At 39.1% G+C, this 19750-nt stretch overlaps 1 protein-coding gene and 1 pseudogene across 1 annotated transcript; one reads left to right on the forward strand and one right to left on the reverse strand.

The window, feature by feature from the left end:
* Nucleotides 1-1184: 1184 nt before the first annotated feature.
* Nucleotides 1185-14388, reverse strand: LOC139958436 (SH3 domain-binding protein 5-like). The gene is made up of 7 exons (XM_071955517.1): nt 13733-14388; nt 8483-8545; nt 8035-8163; nt 5904-6071; nt 5267-5397; nt 3243-3502; nt 1185-2733 (listed from the first exon to the last, which is right to left on the reverse strand). The coding sequence occupies exons 1-7, from the start codon at nt 13811-13813 to the stop codon at nt 2105-2107; spliced, it is 1461 nt and encodes a 486-aa protein (XP_071811618.1). The 5' UTR covers nt 13814-14388; the 3' UTR covers nt 1185-2104.
* Nucleotides 14389-14606: 218 nt separating this feature from the next.
* Nucleotides 14607-14674, forward strand: LOC139959195 (U2 spliceosomal RNA; annotated as a pseudogene).
* The last annotated feature ends 5076 nt before the right edge of the window (nt 14675-19750 follow it).

The following is a 19750-nucleotide window of genomic DNA, read 5'->3' on the forward strand; positions in this document are numbered from 1 at the left end:
TAAAAGTATGCGGGTATTATGAGTCATCTGGAAGAATGTTAGTGACTCCCCTGATACCCCAACCCTCTCCTTCACCCCCCCCCCGATATTCTAACACTATGATTAGTCATCTTAATAATTGGCCATTAGTGTCTACAGTTGAATAATTCTGGACCTTCACATGGAGCAATGTGTACTGACATACAGAGCCAGTGAATCAATTGTAATAATTACTATGCACGTCACCAATTAAAGCTATCGCCACAATGATTCTAATGACTAAAATGTTTTATCTACCTATTAGCTCATTTCAAAACTTTGAAAATCATGGCTTAATTACTACTTTTCTTATATGAGAAGATTTTGACTGAAGTAACAATAACAAAACAAGAATATAGTATATCTTGGCAAGATATGACCAACAAATATTCTCTTAAAGAAAGGCACCATTGAGTTTCAATCTACCAATGTAGACATCATTGTTGCAGTGTGAACCTTGCATTTGGAGCATAAGTCGTTTCATCCCAAACAGGGGAAGAAGGAAAGCGCAATGTAAAGGAATTCTCCTTATTCCCCAACCCGACCGCTAAGAATTGCAGTCGAATTATATTCGAAATGGTGCAGAACCTTAAACGGAATGTGAAATTTTATTACGCTCACAGGCACATTCATAATAACCAACCCAACAACTGTGCCATTGTTCAAGTGTTACCGAGTTGTACTATAGTATGTTGTTCCTTCTTTTTATTTCCTTCCAGTATACATATAAAAAATTTCTTACGCTGACAGGCACATTCATAATATCCAACCCAACCTCGTGCGAATCCTCAGATTTAAAGAAGGAAATAACTGTGCCATTGTTCAAGTGTTTTCAAGATGTACTGTAATATGGTGTTCCTTCTTTTTATTTCCTTCCAGTATACATATAAAAATTATAGAGAGGAGTCATATAACACCTCAACAAGAAGAATAACTCGTATAAAAGTTTTTTTCTAAGATGATAGGATACCAAACATTCCAAGAATAACTAATATAAAAAGGTAGAAAATGTCAAGATGATAGGATATCATATAAAATACATCTACTAATACAAAAGTTATTACATAAAACGATATAACAAACAGACTATAACAAACATTCTAAGTGCTCGAATGGAATGTATAAAGCAGCACGGTAAATAAATGAGTTGCTGTAAACTTAAGTTCCTTTCTGAAAGCCTGGTAAACGAGTTTCTGAAACTATTAATCGCCTGTTGTGGCTAACATTAAAACGCAACCAACTGCTTTAAATTTTGAGGACAAGATTCAAGCACCAGCCATACCTGTATCAAACCTACTTCGTAGTTATATATGTACACACACGCACGGATATAGAAGTGCCTGTATCAATACAGAAGCACTGCACATATACAGGGCTATATCATTACATGTATACACATATCACCATTATGTTAGCAGGAAGTATCGTGATCAAATTGTGAATTCTGAAACTATGATTTAGTTTCTACATTCATGGTGAGAATGGCTAAATCATATTTCACAGTATGTTCTAAGGTCATGGATCATAAACATCTTTCACTTGCGTTCATGTCATGTCAGAGCTATTGAAACTATTGACATGGGACTACTATGTAAGAGTGGAATACTTGTCCAAATGACCGAGTACTGTATGACCGAGTTTGAAATCCATTTGAAGCATATAATAAACTGATACCTGTGAATTACATACGATGGGGAAATCCCACAATACTGATATCATTTACTGGTTGGTTTTCTTACACAAATAAACACTGCTTGGTTGCTGGTACTGAAAAGAACAGCCAAATGATAGTATCGTTTAATAGCTCGAAGTAATTTACGACAGATTTGTACAACCCTGACAAAACTCTTTGGCTAAAGCTTGTGAGTTGAAAGTAGTATTCAATTGACCCAAAGTTCACATGTTATTTATAACTTGAGGCATTCATGTCCGCCCCTGCCCAAGAAGTTTAAGCTGGGTAGAGAGCCCTAATTATTATGTATCTTTGGTCTTTCAGTATGAAATGCACAGCATTGCTTACTTAAGCTAATCCCATCAAGCCTGTTGAAGTGGAGCATGCCCTCATTTGGGATTTCATTTGGAGGCCTTACAACCAAATTTCATCTTTATCCATATCTGGTATAAGCTTCTTCAGGGTCTTCCGTTTCAAAGACGGTGCTCCTGGGGGATCCCCCGACACTTTAGACGATGGCGTCCTTGCTTCAAGAGACGACATTGTCTCAGCTTCTGGCTCTTCTTCCAGTAGCTCGTCCACATCGATTTCACTGACCTCGCTGCTTGATGCATCTGCAAATCCACTTTCTTCAGAATGTTCAAAATTTGTCTCATTAGTTTGGTCCTTATCATCACTCAAAGGAGTTTGATTGTCACTCCCACTCTTGTTGCTGCTGGGACCCACATCTGTTCCTCCTACTTTGTAGTGGCCATCAACATCATCCATCGTGTTCACTTCATTAACAGGTAAATGTTCTTCAGAGGACATGGTGAACACAGGGGAGAGACCGTCACCCCTTTCTCTCAACTCTGGTAGCGTAGATTTGCTTTCTCCATCTTCCCTCACACTGCTCCTCCTCGCAGATGAGACTTCACTGTCACTGCATCCAGAGACGCGCCTGGAGACAACTGGAATTGGATTTGGTTGGTGAGGCTGTTCTATTATCTCTGAGAGATGTCTGTCAGAGTCAAGACTCCCTGCATCTGATACGGAATCATCATCTGTAGGAGAAACAAAAACAGACATGAGGACAAGCTGGTGAAGAGCACAACTTTACATCATGGACACGACTTTGAAGCAAATAGAAAACTTGAAGCAAGTCACCTGAAGCTATGAAATTTGTCAAGTTTTCAGGTACCGTGTTTGTGAGCGAAAAATAAATAAAAACTTTTTAACACAGTCATCAACCCATATCTTAAATATTTAATAGGCTTTAACAGAAGTGTATGCCCCTTCAGTTTTCTTAGGCCCCACTGACCCCTGACCCTGAGCTCTGAACCCAAGCTTACTCTCGTCAGGCCTTGCTATATCTGTAGTAACCCTATGTAAGTTCCAGCAGGAATTTGCCCAAAGAATAATGCAAAGTTTCTTGTTCTGTTGCTTATGTTAGTACCAATTGATATAACAGAAGGCCTCCATTGTTATCTAACATCTACAGATATTGATATCAGATATAGATATACAGATCTTTATATATATATATACACCAATATTGTTCAAGTATCTGTACCTGGTAAATCTAGATTGATAACTTCCAGCTCTTCAAACTCTTGAGTGGTCTCTGCTCCTACCCCTATCCCTCTTCTCTGAGCATCAAGAGTAGCTTTCAGTTCTCGTTTTTCGTGGATTGATTCAGAGATGGTTTCGAGGTGCATCAATGCTTGTCTATATCTCATCTTTGCCTCGGATAGTTTCTCCTGGTTTTCAATGACTTTCGCTTTAAACTCTTTTAGTCGTTTTTCCGAGGTTGCTTTAATTTCGTAGTATGGCCTGTGGTAATGAAGAAGGGCAAACGTGAAGTCAACTTTTACCAAATTTTGTATAAACAGACGATCATAGACAAATAAAGTCGATGTTTATGACGTACAGCGAGCTCGGCAGTGGAGGTCGAGCTATTCTCACAGGCGGCCTACCAGGCACTCGGAAATATTCGTAATAAACATACCGAGCATTCACAGACACCGTAATCCCTAATAAACCCTCTTGGCACGGTGTCAACTTCACCGAAAGTATCAATGGAAATAAATGTCACAGTCAGGGAAATAGATTGACATTCCATTACACAATCGGACACAATCGGAAGTTATAAATATTTGACCTGCTGACATCTGAGAAATCTATGACGTGCGCTCGTACGTCAGACAGTGATAAGGTTAGGTTAAAAATGTATTATCCCTAAACAGTAGGCTGGCGCATGCACGCATACCGTCTGCTTGCTGTATGATTGTCTGTGTTTATTTACGTTTGCTGAGAGGGCGAACACTACAATGTGCGTGCCATGCACTACCATTGTAAACGTAAACAATACGATTAAAGTTGGCAGCAGAAGTTAAGCACAGTGTAACTCTCCGTTGTAACCGTATCATGTGATGACGTACGAACGCTTACTGCTCTTGTTATGATTTTCGGTGATGATTTGAAAGGCGGTTTAACATGAAACTCATGCTAAGATTCCTTCCAACCCTTATCGTTTTTGTTCGTCTGCTCAATTAAACTAGCAAATTACTAGTATCTATTGATCTGTATAGGCTATGGCTTCGATCCACGGTGTATAGAGTTCATTTATTATCGGGGAATGATTTTTGTATTTATGTAGTTTGATGGTCTGTATAAATGTATCGTGAATATCGCACGGCATTAGTATACGGTCTGCTGTGTTAAAACAAAACATTGCAATTGCTTTCCCGGGAATCTCCTATTTTTCAAGTGTCACCTACATGTATGAATCTATAGCCAAAGTTTATTTATCAGTTCATTCGGAATTGATTTACATGAGATGCGTACGAATTAGGGTGTTACCTGTAAACTCACTATTACGTCAGGCATTATAAATTACACGTGCTGATGTCATCAACACGTTTGGCACACTTTTTCGAGCAATTTGAGCGCGAGATATCCATAATCGATGACAAGTACATTATGTATTAAATATCTCCATCATTTTACGGGGAATAGTTTTCGTTTGAACGGCCATGACCTACTTGGCCAAAACATCCCTCTGGTTCGAATTTGACTGAAACAAGCCCGTGTAGGCATATATTAAGGCTAGAATTCATAGCAAACGGTCGATAATACCAGAGGTCAAATTTAGGGTAAGTTAAGGTAAGACCCAATGTGAGTAAAAGGTTTTCACGTGAAAGGATCGAATGACTGTCCATATAACGATGATGAACTGCTTCATTTGTGTACAGATCTGCAGATTTTCTTCTCATTTCACAAGCAAAGTTTACTTTATCCATGAATGAGTCTGGGAATGAGTGTATTTTGCATACATTTTGTTTTCATTTTTTGGGGGAAGGGGGAGAGGGGTAGGAATAGGATATGGAATAGTGTAGTTTGTTAAAACTGTTTCATAATATTATGTAAAAAAAATTGTTATCTGATTTTCTTTATGTATCTTTGTCACAGAGAAAAAATCTCACACATTTGGACTAAATCAAATTTACGACAAACTTATAAAAGTTCGTAATTTGATTACCACAGATATATACTTAAGCGAGAACAGACTATAAAGATGGTAACGATGAGTTTTACCTTGACTTTGCTATTGATGACTTAAACTTCTTAGCCAGAAAGTCCACTCTTTGTTGTGCTTCTCTGTAAGCTTGTGCCTTTTGGTCATGGTCGACCTGACTACGAATCTTTTCTTCTTTGGCTTCGTTTAACTAATAAAAAGAAATAAAGATAAATAATGAAATAGTCAACAAAAATTGACAAAAATAATAACCACAGAGATGACCTAAATACCACGAAGCCGCAACTGAAGGAAACAAAGGAAAATATAACAAGCTTGGAAAGGAATATTCACAACTTGATTTTTTGTTTGCCTGGAATTGCTACGGTGATCTAATTAATTAATTACTGTGCTCTAGGAAAGTAGGCTATAGGCTACAAGTCATACTCGGGTTAAATCTTCTTGGACCTCCACGAATCCACCCCCTGCACACCCCCCCCCCCACCACACCCCTCCCGCTTTGTCGTGGTTCCATTATGTCTTGTCACATATAAAGTATGAACAAATGGGCAATGTGCCAAACAATCGAAAAATATAGGAACCTACACAATATGTCATAAGTTCAAAAGCAAACAGGAATCAAACATTGAGAGAAATCTATTTCAATTTTCTTGAACTTTTGTTCAACTATTTACGAGGGAACCAGACTCCACGTACCTTGGTGGTTGCGTGGTTAAGCATTTCCTGCAGAGCTGCGTCAAATTCTCTCCTTTTTTCTCCGTCAAAAGTTGTGGATTCGGCTCTGTCTATCGTCTCTTTGGCGGCATTGTAAATATCTACAACATTGTGGTACTTATGGGCCGCTTCCTGAGCTTTCGCCAAAGCCTATAAGGTAATAATAACAGAACACAAAAGAGCTTTAGTTATCTGTAAGCAGTAGTATCAGAGACGTATCAATGGGGAATATTCTAAGAGGGGTTCAAATTTTGGGCACGCTAGGGCCTCGATTCCCGTGAACGGTGTTATCAAACACTTGCACGACGAATCAATGTTGTATTCATGTCCGTAAGTCCAAACTGACTATAGGAAAAGAGTGGTAAGAGCCGTACCGATATTGAAATTTGATATGTTGCTTTCCAAGCCAATGAAGTTAATACTGTACCGTCAAAGTACAGGTATAGGTGACTATATAGGAAGGATAGAGGTTCATATTTACACCAGACAATGTACAAGAAATGTAAACCGGGGAAAGATGATAAATTCATGTCGTAAACCACAATACAGTGAGATTTTGTACGCAAAGACGTTACGTGCTTCAATACGTACAGTATAAAATATGCTTCATCACGTCACATGCCTCAATACGTACAATATGAAATATGCTTCATAAATAATGTGGTGTATATATGTATTGTCATTAACTAATAACTTCCTGGTCGTTGTTATTATTAGACGTAATGATGACATTGGGAAAGCTTCACTACTCTATCTCAATCCATTTGTATATGCAGATAGAAAGACAGATACATGTAGGCTTATAAACAGAAGGACGGACGGACGGAAGGACGGACAGACAGATATAAACATCACTTATCGTCCGAAGAAAGGATACATATAAAGAGGCTCTTCAGCATCAAACTTAATGTGGACAGATCGATACCGCGCGGACACCTGTAATTTCTTACAACATAGTTCTTAGCCTATAGCAACAATTTTAATTCGCCACTTCCATATTTGGAGTAGCTTAATCACGTGACATGAAGCTTCAGCGAGATCTGTTTTACACCTCTGTCACTGTGTGTGTTGATTCAAGTATAGAAGCAAACAGTGGGGACAGAGTTTTGTGGTAAATTTGCCACCATGACTCATTGCAGCTTTACTGCTATAGAAAACAATTGTCACAAACCGCGACAAAGAACATCTGTCGGTCGAAGAGCAAATTGCTCGGCCCTGGAAAGAATACACAGTGTCAATTATACAATTTTATAAGGCAATAAAGGGAAATATTGTTGGTGTACTGAGCAACTTCACTAGAAATGTGTACACCCAACCGTGACTGTTTATTATATACCGTATCGTGTCATATTCTATATTTAAAAGTGTTTGCTCTGCAGGGTTGAGTCATGCGATGAAATTGCAAGTAAATTTCGTAGTAAAAAATGAATGTACCGTACCTAATTAAACCTATTGTATGTATTGTTAAGTTATACTTGTTGTGAATGGCTGTACTGTTAATTATTGCTGATGTAACTTCCTCCTTTACGTCAAGTCAGGTGTTTCCCCCTCTATACTTGCCGATAGGACCTATTGCGTAATTATCAATTTCGTTATGTTCCAATTATTACATGACAGTTTTACAAGTTCTCTTTATATTTGCTTTCGAGTCTTCTTATATTCCTGATACAATGTTTCCTTCTTTCGTTTTGTCTCGATGGCTAATGCAGCATATTTTTCTGATGTCCACCATTCTTAGGTAATGTGCGTGGTAGCAATAGCGACAGAATGGTGGAAGTATGTTACCCCTAAATTCAACTGTGTCATAACTTTGGTGGAGTTACCTTCACATGAGCCTAAAACTATACATTCTACAGTGCATTATCAATAAATAGGCTTGTTGTTATACAAAACAAAACGATTTTAAGTCGTAACATGGAGATCTAAAGCCTTGTGGTCGAAGTGATGCTTGTATTCCCCTCCCCCCTCCCACTTTCCACACCCTAACCCAACCAACTGGTAGCGTTTTCATTACTTCTATAGAGTATGAACTGTGATTCAAGAAAACCTTCATGGGGCGCGCACAGGGAAAAAAAAACACCGTGCATGATCTGAAAGAAAATATAATAAGCACCTCCTTTGCTTCATCACTGGCAGTATGAAACGCTCTGGCTTTCCTTATCGATCTCTTGTGCTGTTTAATCTTCTCTGCTTGACGCTGTGCATACTCTGTAAGAGTCAATCTGTGGTTCTGACGTATATCCTGAATATGCAATGATGAAAAATAAGGAATAATGACAAGCATATAATAATTAGCAGAGCAAACAATGAAGCCAAAAAAAAAGCGTTTTTCAAGGAATTCGCGAATTTAAAGTTTACAATCAGTGTGTAAACCAGCTTTACGACATAAGAGCACAGACTGAACACAGTCGCATATACCAGCGGTTTATTTAATTACAAATAATCATTAATAAATATAAGTTATATATTACAGTATCGGCAATATGTAAAGAAACATAGCTACGGTGTGTGTAATATAATTTAAGAAGAGCTATGGCTGTCAATTGAACATTTTGACTTACCTCGAGTTCTTTCTCTAACGTGTTAATTTCTTCAGATGTCGAATTCAGTTGCTCAAGCTCCTCCTGAAAAGGGAACGAGAGAAAACGTCACAGTGCCAGTGCTCAACCAATATTCTTGTGAACCACAGTATACATTACTACTTCTGACCACTACAACATTATATAGTGGAAAATCAATACCGCCTGGCGCCTTTGCAAAGAACATATTTCAAAGAACATAACTTTGATTCGATACCAGTCCTTCCTTCTCACCCTTCCCGCCCTCCCCCTCCTCAAACCTACAGATTGTTGCCTTTACGCCAAATGCTCAGTTTTATCTATTTTACAGTATGTTGATGTTTACTATAGTTGGTGTTGCTATTTAACCGATAAGAGTTTACAGACACACTCGATTTGGTAACATTTCCATACATATGGCGGTAGAAGACAAAATATAAAGGCCAAGCACTATATATATATCGGTATTTGTACCCTTTACACGTCTTACAAAATAACAGGCTCCAAAGAGATTTGGCGGAACGGGCGCCAAGTACTGATAATTTCCCCCAGAATGATCACAAAGCGTTGGGTGTTCCAAAAAGACACAATGCAGGTCTCTATATGGTACAAAATGTGTGAAGGGAAGGGATAGGGCGAGTTTAGCAACGAAAGTAAACATAAAAAATCTTTGCTTTGAGTCTATGGAAGTAATTGTTTTAATATGACTCATAATGATATGATCCAAATTTTTCGACTTTTCAGACTGTTCATACTGCGCATGTATATAATTCATCATTGACAATTTTTTGATGTAACATGGATGCACAATGTGCAAAATAATATACAGGACGAGAGGTGCAAGCTCTTTCGAATCGACAATCACACCCCCGCCCCCCTCCCCTCTCTTCCGCAATTTATAGCACCACCTAACTACAGCACCACCTAACTGAGGCCTATCTTTTCATGAATGGGACCGGGAAAACAGAGTTGAGGGTGAGGAGGGGGCGATGGGGGCACACAATTCAACGCGTCCACACTCCACAGGCATCCCTGTATGACATAGGAAACTATCAATTCAACAATGATTTTACAGCAACTTCATAACCGAGACCATTCCAAGTATCATGGAGTTATTATTGTATGTACAGTTAGCTGTGCAGTTATGTCGGAGCCAAAGACATAAGTTAATCTCTAGTTTTCAAGGTTTCTCCTGCATAAACCGATTTTCTTCCACAAAACTCGGAACAATCGATCCAAGTGAACTATGACATGCAGTATACAAAGATTTACACTCGGAAAGACAAGACAATTGAAGATTGTTGATTTTGTATATGATCACATAACTTTAAGTCACTCATCAGTCTCAATACCTCGTGACTCGTGGGCTGTGCAAAGGAGAATCAAGACGTCGGGTCATACCACTGTATGCCTGCCTCATCATCTGTCTTCTAAAATAGACACCAAGTGTCAGGATATATAGGTGCCCCAATCGCACTCATGCAAGACACCAACATTTTCGCTGATGCTTTTGTTTTATGATTTTTTCTTTATAGTATGATGGTGCCAAAGGTGATTCACAACACAAAAGGCCACCACATAGGTGTTCAATTGGGAAACTTCCCCCTAGCGATATCTTAAATCAACTTTCTTTGTTTTGTCCTTGTCCTTCAGTGTAACAATTCAGAGACCTCGGGTATAAACTAAACCCTTTCGATCACGTTTCGAATACAGAAAATATACTCTTGAGAATTTTGCAACTCATTCATTACAGTACATATGCAAGTATCAGTGAACGGTAATTTGTTCATGTTGCGAAGCTTTCGATCCTAAGATATTATCATACTATTCGTGTCAAATAAAGGTTACTGTCGTGAGACTGCTTTGGAACAATGCCAAGTTTTAAAAGCAGACGGACACCCACCGATCGTGTAGAAGATATACTCTGCAGTTCTGGATTTCCCGCTTATAAACTAACATAACAGACAGAGTCACTTGCTCAAGATAAATATCTCCTAATTAATGGTTTCAGTCATCAATATTTGTCCCCAAATTTTAGCACGCTAAAAATTGATAGAAATTTTCAAAAGTACCGAACTTTCCTAGAGGGGCTCGGAACCTCCAAATTAGTCCCAGCCGATGAGGATTTATAAAATAAATATACTCAGTGTGGATAACTACATTTAAATTACTCGTTGATTGTGATGCATGTGTGACCAATATCTTTTAATACTTTCTAGCATATTTCGGGGCAGTACTGGTGGCCTTTAAATCGGTCAGTTTAGGCCATAACTGATTGTTTGTCGACCATCCATATACCTATATATCAATCTCCAGATCTGTAAGAACTACCCAGCATAACAAGTACATGCAAGCAAAAGCAAATGAACATGTTTATGTAACATCATGCATGCAGTATAACATACTTGACATAGTTTCTGAAGTTGGACTGCACGTCCGACGCTGTTCCTGAGCGATGGGGTACAGATTCCATGAAGTCAGTGAAAAGTCAAGTTTAACGAGACACCTGTTTTGTGGTAGACATACAGCTGTTTATCAGTGGCGAGACATTATAATATCATGTCTGTCCACTGCTGTACTCGCTGTAGAAACGAAGTCGACGCGACGAAATAAAAGTAAGCTAAAACTGTCTCGCTAATCCCGACGACATTTTGAATATCGTCAGTGGGGGGGGGGGGGGTGGTGAGGGAGAAACTGCACAGAAGCTCCAGTAGCTTGTTCCTGTGTCTATGAATGACATCCTATGACAATCATGTTTTAACCATAACAATCACGGTAATTTTGGTACAAGTTTGACTTAACGTAAACAATGTGATAATATCTTACGCCTGTTGGCATGGTAAATATGTTACCCAATATGTTCATTTCGTTTCATTTTGCAAAAAGCAGTGAGACAAAAACAAGGCAACCTTCTAAATGAAATAGTTTTGTTCTGTCTTTCATTTGGTTTCTCAGAATGATTACCAGTACATATCGTATGCTATATGTAGGGGTATACAGCCTGCACGTTTTTACTCAAGTTTGTCATTGTTCCATATACCCTTGGGAACAAAATAGAAACAATTGTTTTCCTTTGATGTTATGATTCAAATTGCTTTTTTGGGGGGGGGGGGCGGGGGAGGGGGTGGGATTGATTATCGTACAAACAAAAAGGAAACAAACACACGGAAATTTGATCAGCTTTCTACGACGGTTATTAATTAGTATTGTGTCAACTAAACGATGCAGTACAGTACATCACATATATATGACTACCCAATACAGCATCTATGGTAATCATTATGAAACGTACGTCTGCATCTTGTAGGCCCTATTGTAATTGGTTCTGGCATCGCTGTAATCTAGTACTTTATATCTGTTTTACCTCCATGTTTATATATAATCAAAATCTCCCAGGTAAGGATCGAGGGCAATTTATATGCAGCCCAGTATTCTTCTGTTTGAACAAGAGATAAGCCAACTGATATTGCGATTTTGTACCCAATCGAACGTTTACAAACATGCTATTAAACCAATCATGCGATAAGATCAGACAATCTTTTAATCGTATACTACGACACGTAAACTGGCGGCACGTTGTACACGGTAGCAGTATATACCTCCTGACGTAACTATTGTAACATATAAAGGTATACATAAAACTATAAATAACGTTTTGAAAGATTCATGTCGTAAACAAATGCACAATACTATTGTTCATGGTATATGTATCCTTCACCTGGTTGACACGAAAAGAGGTCACCTATTTATGCTGGGATTACCGCATGTGAAGACTCAATGATTGCTGGACAAATCGCGTATTTTATCCTTTGTTCGAAGAGGAAAAAATCGAGGCCACCGAGTTCCAGCCAAACTATGATATTCTGAAAATATTGTTTAGAACACTCATCCTTCAAGCCTACATCAGTCATACACTGCATTATACCATATGCATACGACACACTAGCTCCTCGTATATGCTAGGACATTATGTTTACTTCAATTAGTTAAATATCATGGTAAATAATTATTCCTACCCGTGCATGCACGCATAGAAACTTGTGGCAACTGACGGGAATTAAGAAATGTTATGCCGATATAAACCCACGAGTAAGGCTTTCAGCATTGAATCATCCTATCACAAATGACGACGATCAGAACAAGGCTCGTCAATGTCTGACTGAAGAGACCATTTCTTCTCAATTACGCCAGTGATTTCAAGTATGTCATATCATGGGCCCGATATGGACTTACGGGGGCCACGATACGGGGCCCCAGAGATAACTATTGGCCCTCACGGGCCATAAGCTGTTCCGGATCATACGTAATTTTGAAACATAGTATCAAATGTCTCCTTCATGCGCGGCAAGATGATAGCGTGAAAGATGATACAGCTTTGCAACCAGCTCACCAACTTTCGCTATACACAAACTGATCAACTTTTGCAAATACCTCCAAGTTCCACCTTATTTGATCTGAGCCAGAGTGCCAGACTATTTTTCATTGCATATAGGGCCATTGGTAAATGAAGTCATATATCTTTATATGTGGTTCAAATGTTCGATTGTATCAACTTCCTATCATTTTTTTTTTAAAACGCATCTATAGTAATGCAATATAGGCTATATGCCTATATAGGCCTGTGGTCGTATTATTTCACATCAGGTATCTGCATGTAGCCTACAAAGTCAAACTAACCGGCGAATTAGCATCAGGCTTCGTAACGACTAACGATCAAATATGTATACAAATATAGCAAATCCGGTAGCACAGGGTTAAATAATTTCTAAACAAACAAAACATCTGCAAAGACTCAATCAGGGTTGACATAAATTATGAGTTAATTTGACGATCGCCAAATTGTATATAATAGCTCGCTATCTGATGATATGTATCATGTAGGATATAGACATTTACTGTATGTACGTGGTATGTAGGCTACGTACCATAGAAATTGATTATCAATTTCTATGGTACGTATACACATGTATGGACCTAGTATAACCGTCTACACGTCACATTTGGAATATCTCTGACTTCATCAGTCATGATAATTAATAGAAGATAAAAAAATATATAAAAAAATTCTAATGTTTATATATTACAAAATAACGCGAAAACATATGATGTAGGCCTATACTAGAAAATGTTATAGCTGACTATATAGGCAGTATACGCAGTGATAAAAATTTCATAAGGTTAGTTTGTTTCCCAAGTTCATGAGACGTCTTCATCTCAACTATAACAAAACGACAATAACAACAAATTTCTTACCCTTATGTGAGGATCCAGACCATCATCGTCCAGGCTCAGAGTCCTGCTATCACGACTGGACGCTCTATTTCTAACACTCATCGTTAAGCTATTTCAAACCGGTTTAGTGTTTTTATTTATTAACGTTAACGTCTATATGCTTTCCAACGACTACAGTGCATGCACTGGCATATCAGAAATGATACCTTCTCTAATTCACAAGTCCTGTCAAGTGCAGATGAGAGGATTTCCTTTCCAAGCACGCTAATAGCAATCTGTTTCCTTTTCGGGTTATAACATGAAACTGGCCTTCCTGTTCGTGGAACTACGGTATACAATATTTTGTTGAACGTCAATGGCGGGAGGCACTGAACTTCTGTACCAGGCTAAGCCGAGTACAAAATATCTACGTACGAGAGAGCTTTCCAAACATGCGTAACCTCCAGCAGTGAATAGGTTAGACTGCGTATTGGGAGGTCACACTATTGTGTTTCTACTGTTATCACACAACGATACAAGTGCTTACCAACAAAGGGCTGTTTAGTTTTGAATTCTACTGAAATAGTCACAGCTAGCTCCGCTTATTACGTGCAGCTAGTTGCAACAATGAAGATGGGGAATGAAACGCTCGCGAAATCCATTCGTTTGTTTATTTTGAGGTTTATCCGTGAACACTGAACAGAGTCAGTTTAAAACAGACTAAGTAAATATACAGTCATAAAACCGAAGGCACGATAAGAGATGATATCATTATGGGATAGAATATTACTGATTGGAAAACGCCGTATTACTCATTGTGAGATCAGGGGGCTGCCATCACTAATGAGATACAATGACTGTATATCCATTCCTTATCGGACACACCTATCGAAGGGCACCAACAATAATGAGTAACATCGCTTCTCGGCCTTTTGGCTAAGATCATGTGCAGTATCTGTTCCCTTTCGAGGGGTTTGACCTCCATGGTGATACACACCCGACGATGATCACACAGTCACAGTCCCGATGCAAAGGGACTGGGGTTGAGAGCGGATCAGTCGTTCGGTAGTTTGGTTTTCGTGCCCAGGTTCTCTCCTGGGCGACTTTTCTTAAAACAGTATAATGTATGTATGTATGTATGTATGTATGTATGTATGTATGTATGTATGTATGTATGTATGTATGTATGTATGTATGTATGTATGTATGTATGTATGTATGTATGTATGTATGTATGTATGTATGTATGTATGTATGTATGTATGTATGTATGTATGTATGTATGTATGTATGTATGTATGTATGTATGTATGTATGTATATGTGATCTTCCCGCAAGCAGGAACTCATAATGAGTAACAAAATCCCACATGATTTTTGTTGTTGTTGTATAAACCAACTTTTTTCGAGCGATAGGTCTCTGGATAAGAAGGGTGGGGGGGGGGGGGGAGGAATCGAAGTTTAGACTATTGAAACAAGACCTGGGGATATGGGAGGGGGTGTTGAAGGTGAGTGTATGTGTTTGACGGGGGACTGACAATAGGTCTAATGAAGGTGTCAACTCCTGGAAAACAGAAAGGAACGAGGAGAGAATGGAGGAACAGGGGAGAATTCTTATTTCCATAGAAACAACTTTCCTATTGTCGCAAAGTCTAGAATTACGTCTTATTTTCCAGGTGGTCCCCTTATTCACCGAGAAAGAGAATATAGACATCAACGGTCAATTTGAAAGTCGGCCTATATAGGAGCAACTCCCTATATGCCTTCCCGTACCCAGGCGCGTAGCCAAGGGGGAGGGGCGAAGGGGGCAGCCGCCCCTTTTTTATATGTTTTTATGATATCGCTAGTAATTTCAAAGAGAAAATGCTAAGATGCAACTTACAAGGCCTGGGAAGTGCCATTTCCAGCGATCTGGGAGGCATTTTCAGCCAAAATTTTCTTGTACGCTTCGCGCCAACTTATGGTGGCGCTACGCTTAGATAGTTTACAGAGCCGTATATTCTAAATATACGGCTCTGATAGTTTGCAATGCCGAATCTACGGCTCTGATAGTTTGCCTACAGTTTCGCCCCTCCCTTGGCAAATTCCTCGCTACGCGCCTACCCGTGCCCCTAACGCAGGCTATGTCCACTTCTATATCGGCCGTCAGAGAGTTCAACTATTTGTCTTCAAATATATATATAGCCTAAGTCAAGTTAGCCGCAGTGATCGAGCAAAGTGTATGGCAAGTCATATGGGACAAACACTGCATAATATATCCTCGTATTAATACGAATATATACGCGTATTAATTTGAATATATACTCGTATTAATTCGAATAAATGCGCGTATTAAATCCAATATATCCGCGCATAAATTCGAATACATATGGGGATTAAATCCAATATATGCACGGATTAACTCCAATATACACGAATATGGCAGCCATGTGGGACAAACACTGCATAATATATCATCGTATTAATCGTAATTTATACGCGTATTAATTGGAATATATACGCGTATATATTATTAGCCAATCATATGGCCCAAATATATCCGCGTATTAATTCGAATATATACACGTATTAATTCGAGTATATACACGTATTAATTCGAATATATACACGTATTAAATAGAATACATATGGGGATTAAATCCAATATATGCACGGATTAATTAGAATATACACGAAAACACATTTCCGCTCTTGCTGTGTACATATACCAACGATAAATGTTTTGGCGGGCTCGCGAGATCGCTTCATAAAGCGAAACTTTACACATGTACAACACATATTATATTCGAATTAATACGCGTATATATTCGAATTAATACGCGGATATATTATGCGGTGTTTGTCCCACATGGCTTGCCATACACGAAAACATATCGCTCTTGCTGTGTACATGTATCTGCGATAAATGTGAGATCTCTCTCAAATACTGTTCCTTGTCTGTTGGACTGCTATTGCCTAAAAAGCCCTAGATCAAGTACGTCAACAGAGACTAACTTTGCAATCTCTCATTTATTGCACTGCCGAGGCTACGATATGATAACTCTCGTACCTCGTTTGTGAAAGCTATAAGACATGCCAGTTGTCTGATTTAATACGTGTGTATATTCGAAATAATACGCGTAAATATTCGTATCAATGCGAGGATATATTATGCGGTGTTTATCCCATATATTATGCGGTGTTTGTCCCACATGGCTTGCCATAAACGTGGCGCTCTTTGTGTACCGTATATATCTTTAGGCATATGTCTGCATTTTCTCTATATGTAAGTACGGTGTATAATTGGATCATTTTGGATTCGTGTGAGGCATCCCACACTTGGATATAATAAAGATAGGGCACAACATCATTATAAGCCCGAGACGTATATGAAGGGTCTCGGATGCTGCAAGATTGGTCCTATTAAGGAACATACACTGACATTGGCGATTAACTTTTGAGACACCTGTGTCTGCAATGATTACAATGATAGATCCGTGCCACAATTAACTGTATCGGGTACAACTTTAACCTATATACAATATGTTATGAGGAAGCTGATCAAACGGGAGCCTTTCCGGTCTTTCGTCTCCCTTCGATCCCGCTCTTCTCCGCTTCTCTCTCCATCGCCCTGGGCTCTTCGATCCGAGGCATACTTTCTGAAATCATCTTTTAGATGATTTCGAACACAGTGTTGGAATTAATACACATATACTTCAGCAAAACATTATAGGCCTAACTTAAGGCGGTTTAATATGTTCAAACTGACAACAATATAATCTAAAATGCTGATTGAAACTGTACAGAGGTTGAACGTTCATCTTGCTGTGTTTATTCAACACCCACTTGAGTCACAAGTACCTCTTAAGGATATAAGATATCTGCGAACTTTGATCAATTACAGCAGAGCCATATTTTGAGATAAACGGCTCCGTATTACACAAAGTATTAATTCAAAGATTGTGCTGATCTATCAGTTAGAATTTATTCAACTCAAAAAGGACATATAATAAACAATTAAACAAAGGGCAAACAAACGACAGACCTAACATGATAAGAGATGCTGCAGTGTAGTTCGCCCTTGTCCCAGGTGGTCCATGACAGGAATCACCAGGAACGTCCATAAGTTCGTCCCTCCCCCCCCCCCAGTTGGGTTCCATGCATGTTAATGTAATGCAGTACACTCGTAACCTCAACATAACGAGACTTTCAGTGTTTCTAATATTCACACCTATGCTACGAAGTAAATGGACTAAACAGTAGAAATGAAATATTGCATAATCATCGCAATGTCATGTTTAGACTTGTTCAAGTCTCTGTGTCTTGTCACCGATGCATGACAGCTGACAATCATACATGTTTCTAGAGACTTTATCAAGAAAGTTATACCGTACCGTATTTCTTGCCGTAATTGTTTCTTCTATTTTTAAGGTTGGAAATCCAGTCATATACAGACAGGATGATCAGGCCCGAGGACAACTGTGTCATCGTCCGCATTATTGAACTCTTCATGCAAATGCGAATACAAATATCCTTTATCACATATTTTCCTAGGTACCATTCCCCTAAATGACCCATGGCTCAGCCGGGATTTTATCTCTTCGCTTTATATTACAACCTCATTCTCGTCAGCCTTTGGGACGGCTGATTATATGAGGGGCCCGGAATACTCAAGTAAATTACTTACATTGCAGAAGCATTCGGACCGATGCTAGCAAGCTGCAGTCTAAAGCGTTAGCAACAAACTATAGGATATGTTGTTTACCCCAAAAAGTATCGGGCCTTGGTATATAGGTTGCTTGGTCAGAAACTGTCAATTCATTGCTGGCTATACGTGCCTGTATACGTTTACATTTTGAACTCAATCAATAAAATTCACCGTTAATTCCTCGAAATTAGAAGGTCAATGGAGCATTATAAAGTCAAAACAGTTAGTTTCAGTTCCCTGTGCAGAGAATATACTTAAACAAAATTGAAATCGTATCATATATTATCACAACTGCGGTTGGGGTCGACACCTTATTTAAAAAGACCAAAGAAATCCGTTAAAAGTAAACAACAAAGAGAACTTGGTGTGAAGACTATGCAAAATGCCCTCCATGGTACCGACGTAACAGGCCCTTTTACGACGCAGAAGGCATTTACACCGACGCTACAGGCCGTCCTGGTAACGACGCTACAGGAATTTGCACCGACGCTACAAGCCGCCCTGGTACCGACGCCTGTAGCTTTGGTGCAAATTCCTGTAGCGTCGGTACCAGGGCGGTCTGTAGCGTAGGTGCAAATTTCTGTAGCGTGTGTCAAAGTGCGGCCTGTAGCGTAGGTGCAAAGGTCTGTTGCTTCGGTACCAGGGAGGCCTGTAGCGTCGGTACAAGTCTTCAGTGGAAATAATACTTCTATGATGATGACACCGGGTGTATTTCCTCCCTCACCCCCCCCCCTTATAAAGGCTTTCTTCCAAATAGCTTAAATATTAAATGACACACGCGTAAAATGAAAACTTTGAATACAGTAATGTAGCGTAGTTAAAATGTTGGAATGATGCATCTAAGCCCTCTTACCCAAACAAAACCAAAAGGACCCCTCCCCAGGACGGACATCAGACAAGATTCCCCCTCTCCTTCAAATATAAAACCTTCGGGGCTACGAGCGTGCGTGGATGGAAGACTTTCATGCATGATGGGAAAAATTGAGTTTGTTTTAGCGATGTTTTTACCAAGCACTTTGGAAGAGGTCGAGAATGAGCTGAGCGTTTGCGAATCAATATGCCTCGCTGGTGACGAACATTGGTAAGTAAACAGTATACGTTTCGAGGGTTATATTCAGAAATCCAAAGTCCGTATTATGTTGGCGTTTGTTATTACAAGCAGGGAGTTGTTATGCATACCAACTTCCTGATTACAAGTATGTCGCAACTAGTTTGTTCGACAAAACTAATGTAGTTGATACAGCTATCAACGCTCATAGCAAAACCAAAGGAACCGCGCTGCAAAGTTGGCGGCGCTAGACTATTATAAACAAAATCCACATTTTACCTTAACATGACATCGAGGACGCAAATTCACTGACGTTAGTGACACTG

The sequence above is a fragment of the Apostichopus japonicus genome, chromosome 18, assembly GCF_037975245.1.
Source record: "Apostichopus japonicus isolate 1M-3 chromosome 18, ASM3797524v1, whole genome shotgun sequence".
Lineage (NCBI taxonomy): Eukaryota > Metazoa > Echinodermata > Holothuroidea > Aspidochirotida > Stichopodidae > Apostichopus > Apostichopus japonicus.